The sequence below is a fragment of the Belonocnema kinseyi genome, chromosome 3, assembly GCF_010883055.1.
Source record: "Belonocnema kinseyi isolate 2016_QV_RU_SX_M_011 chromosome 3, B_treatae_v1, whole genome shotgun sequence".
Lineage (NCBI taxonomy): Eukaryota > Metazoa > Arthropoda > Insecta > Hymenoptera > Cynipidae > Belonocnema > Belonocnema kinseyi.
The window spans coordinates 58,982,362-58,986,957 of NC_046659.1; the positions used below are offsets into that span (position 1 = coordinate 58,982,362).

The 4,596-nt window shown below is 34.2% G+C and overlaps 1 protein-coding gene across 1 annotated transcript in view; it reads left to right on the forward strand.

Moving 5' to 3' along the window:
- The first annotated feature begins 4,227 nt into the window (after window positions 1-4,227).
- LOC117169842 (flocculation protein FLO11-like) overlaps window positions 4,228-4,596 on the forward strand; it is a 1,464-nt gene continuing 1,095 nt past the window's right edge. Inside the window, exons 1-3 of the mRNA XM_033356349.1 lie at window positions 4,228-4,245; window positions 4,308-4,394; window positions 4,478-4,511. Coding sequence (XP_033212240.1) covers window positions 4,228-4,245; window positions 4,308-4,394; window positions 4,478-4,511 — 139 coding nt within the window. The remainder of the gene's footprint in view (window positions 4,246-4,307; window positions 4,395-4,477; window positions 4,512-4,596) is intronic.

Sequence of the window (4,596 nt, forward strand, 5' to 3'; positions counted from 1 at the left end):
ATATATTCCTCTAAGCTACGAAGACACGCTACTTGCAAATTTTTATGTAAATTGAAATTAGACCGTGTGACTACAGCCATGCATACTAAGGTGAGTCGAAAAAAGTGAATTTCGTGCGATCAATTTCTAATAGCAAAAAATTGTTAGTTCTTGATGAGTTGAATATACAGTAAATTTTTTTTTGAAATCGATTAATATATTTTTCTTCCTCAAACGTATTGAAAATGGAAAAGATTAAATTGACGCATAAAATATATGAAAAAAAAGATCAACATTTGTGTTAATTTGAATTCTATCTTTTTGGAATTCCATGCATAAAATGACATTTAAAAAATTTGCATTGTATTGGAGCATAAAGAGACGGTTACAAAAGGGCCATACTAAAATTAATAACTGATATACCACATTTTCGAAACAAGGCGGATTTTACTCAACAATTGTAATTGTTAATAATTAATAAATTAATTACTCACATCTTATAACTTTTTTATATTCTCATCATTTTTGATTGAGAAAGTATTAGAATTGTCCGAAATTTGACACCACAGTTTTTTAACGGATCTCCACGGTTCGAGAACCCCTAAATCCGAAAATTAGGTTTTTACGATGGCGTCCCAAAAGAAAGAACGAGTTCGTTAACCATCTATTTTTGATAAAAATTCAAAAAGTAAGCGTATTTTCAAAAGTTTTGAGATCACTTTTTCTCTGAATTTGAAAATTCTTTGTACGAATATTTATAGTATTAAAAAGGACAAACAATTTATCCTTATGACTTTTTTTGATAAAAAGAATATTCTGAGAGTAACAGCATTTTCAAAATTTTTTTAATCAAGCGATAATCAAAACTTTAAGTCAATAAACGCACTATATGAAAAAAGTCAATAGAAGAAAATAATTGCTTTTAGAAAGCCCTACAAGACTATCATAACAAATTTTTGGATTTTTTTGAAAAATCGAAACTTCAAATTTTGATCGCACAAAAAATAATGAAAGATCATAAATTCCATTTTGTGAACAAACTATGTAAGATACGAAAAAGATGAATTCACAAAAATTTGTATCCCAAAAAAGATCTACAATTTCGTTAAGGATCACTTTTTGATAGGACGCGTACTTTTTTTTTATTCGTGAAAAATAACAATGAAAATAAAAAAATAAAACAAAAATGTGTGGAAAAACGACGATAGTTATAAGAAAAAAAAATATTCAGCAAAACCTGTTTACAAATGTCTGACGGAAATCGAGGGCGCAGCGCGAGTGTCACGATGGGAATGTGTACCTCAAAGCCTGCAGAGCTTTGAGAAACTTAATCTTTGACTATGCTTAATTAAGTAGGCAATTCAGGCTATGAAGAGGCATAAAAATACTGCCATCTAAAAGACATCTTTTTGATAAAGTTTTATTCAAGCATTCCAATTGCAAAGAATAAACAACCGAGCGCGAAGCACGAGGTAACCCATTATTGATCGCGAAGCGCGAGATGCAACCGTCGCGCGCCGTAGGCGCGCTTAAATTTGCGAGCCGCGTGCGCAGCTCTAAGAGAATGTGCCCGCGAATGTATAATCAATGTATGAATATTGAATAAAAATAAAATTACAATCTAATATATAATACTTAAAGATAGTGCCAATAATTTTTTTCGCCTATGAAGAATGAAAAAAATTTGTTTAAAAAAGGAGATTTAAAGACTTAAAACATTTTCACTGTAAGTGGTAAAAGTGCTGCTTCAGCCTTTTAATATGTATACTCAGAGAAAACATTGTTTTGGATCGAAAAAATTATAGTCCTCTTGTCTGTTTTATTTGTGAACAAGTGAATATCTTTTTTGCACATACAGAATTTTGGGTACAAAGATTAGGTGAAGTTTATCTATATAATGTTTACTGCAAGAGCATTTTTTTAGACAAATGAAAATCCTTTTAACTTTAAATTTAAGAGGGAAAATACTATCAAAGTATTTTCTATGTAGATAGCGAAATCAATATATGTGCTCCAATTGTGCTTCAATTATTCTTCAAAATACAGTGCAGAAAGTTCCTTATCATAACATTGAACATGGAACATTTGGCAAAGCAAAGGGAAATAAAGTGTATACTTCTAACTTCATATGATTTATATACGTGGAGATGAAGGCCGAGCAGGAGTTTTTTGTGATGATATATACAGCCATGAAAATTATTGCACAATGTCTAGGTGTTCCTTATAGTAGTTAAACTTTTTCTGGCATCCCAATTCGAGAGGTTGAAATACAAAAGTAGAGGGAATCTTTGGCTAGAGCACCAACTTCTTTACCATCTGGCACATGTAGCTCCAGTTAAGTCCGGAGATAATAATGGTTCGTGTGATCACGAGTCGCACAGAGCGAATCATGGAGGTCTCAGCTCTCGTGCCAATGATTGCAGAGTACATAATAGTTTGTGCCACAAACACAAAGCGAATAGTATAGAGAAAGGGCTGAAGCTCAGCGAAACGGTTCAGTCACCTGCTCAGTGTCGTTTGAATTTTTCCTTTTTTCTCACTCTTCATCTCATTCTCCTTTCTTTTCTCTTCATCAAAATCCACAGCTGGACTCGCAACAGGTTTTCAGAATAACTGCGATTACCTTTACGGCCGTTTGTGCTCAGCTTGGTGAAATAAATTTCACCTTTTTTTATTATGTTTGCCACGTCCACAAATTGCATCGGGCCACTGTTGAGCTTGATGATTCGAGTCATTAGTTGGCAGAGCAATTTTTTTCGAATATATTTCTTATTTTGACTCATTTGCCTGAATGGAAGTGAATCACCTTTTATTTTGCTTTTTTGATTATACAATTTCAATTCAGATTGCGATATTATTACCGTGTTAAAATGGTATATTTAGAACCACAATCTCATAATAACTGTTTCATACTTGGAACCATCAATGAGTAATTCCGTTTCAAATAGTGGGCATAATATAGGATAGAATTACTGCTGGTCAATATCAGGAAAAGCTGTGCAGAAATTCGTTAGTGAGATAATTGAAACCTAAGAATTAATGTGCTAGCAAAAAATACAATCAATTGCTGGTAAGAATTTGGTATTTATCTGTAGAGAAATTTCCTAATATAGTTTATGTATCTGAAATACTATCAGCTTCACGCAGTACATCCTACTTTGAGTAAGAAACATCTTTTAGTCAAGAAAGAAAACAATTCTAAAAAGTTGCTTCTCACAATTATTCCTTCCTACCTCTCGAAACTTAATTTTTACTCGATAACGTGTTAATTCTTTGGAATGCTGAGCAGCTAGGAGGATAACCGTCCCTAAATCACACCTTCCCTTGAATATAGCGATTGTTAGTGGTCCCTTAGAATGTTAGATGATGCGCTTCTGGTTGACGGCAAAGCTTCGTTTCTACACAAAGGGAATGGGAAACAACGTTCCTTCTGCCTTTACGGGGATATTTTCCAAGGAATAAAAGACGGTGACACGGCGTTTAACGAGCCGATGTAAGTAGCAGCAATGTTCCAAGAAAAGGTCGGTTAATACCGCCATTAAGTAAATTAAACCAATTAGACTCCTTGGTAAAGATTCCGAGATATATTTCTCGGGTTAGAGAAACGAAAAAGATCTATTGTTTCCCTGCTAAGTGTATCGCGCACATCAAACATCGCTTGAAAGTTCAGTAATGCTCTTCTTATCTAATAACTGGCTTCGAAACGTCTATGGAACTCCTCATAATTCAATTCATCCATTTGCAGCAAGGTATTTATGTGCTCGATAAATACAGAACTGCGCTCTTATATGGAATCGAAGTTTATTGTTCAAGTAAAAAAATGCTGAAACGATTTTGGATTATATCCTAAGAAATTATTAAAAATTAGACAAACATATTAAATATGAAATCTGTAGAAAATTATGTAATTATGATCTACGTAATAAACGACAAACATAAGCACTTAGATATTTAGCAACTGCCTATTGCTTGTTGCTTATTCAAATGAAATCCAAACATTAGAGCCTTAAATTAAAAGTGGAAAATGATAGGTTCTATCATTCTAGGATTACCAACTTGCTTAATTATAAAGGCATTGTACACAAAATTGAGTAATTTTTAGCAAACTCTGTGGCTTTATGATGAGGTATTTAATATATCTCGACACCCAAACTGTGGTTTTTAGAAACAAGTCAGGTTTGTTGAGGCACAAAGGCCTTGTATAAAAGACAGTACGCGTATAATGTCGGTATCATTCGAAATTTGAGTATGTACACATCACAATGGGTAAGTAAGCAGTTTTTTAACGTTTTAATTCAGATTGAATTATATTTATACCAATTTTTCAGCGGAAATTACTACTGCTTGTTGGCATCACTGCCGTTCTACCTCAACGAATCGTCAGACAAGCTGGCTACAACTACCAGAGACCAAATGTTCCATTCGCACTTCCTTCGCCAAATCAGGCTCCTGCTCCATTACCTGAAAGAAGACCAACTATTGAATACGGTCCACCAAGGCCACCAGCACCACCGCCACCTACGCGGCTACCAGTAACAACTCCATACTATAATTATCCGCCTCCACCACCGGCTTATTATCCTCCTCCTCCGCCACAACCGCCACCTCCTCCACCGC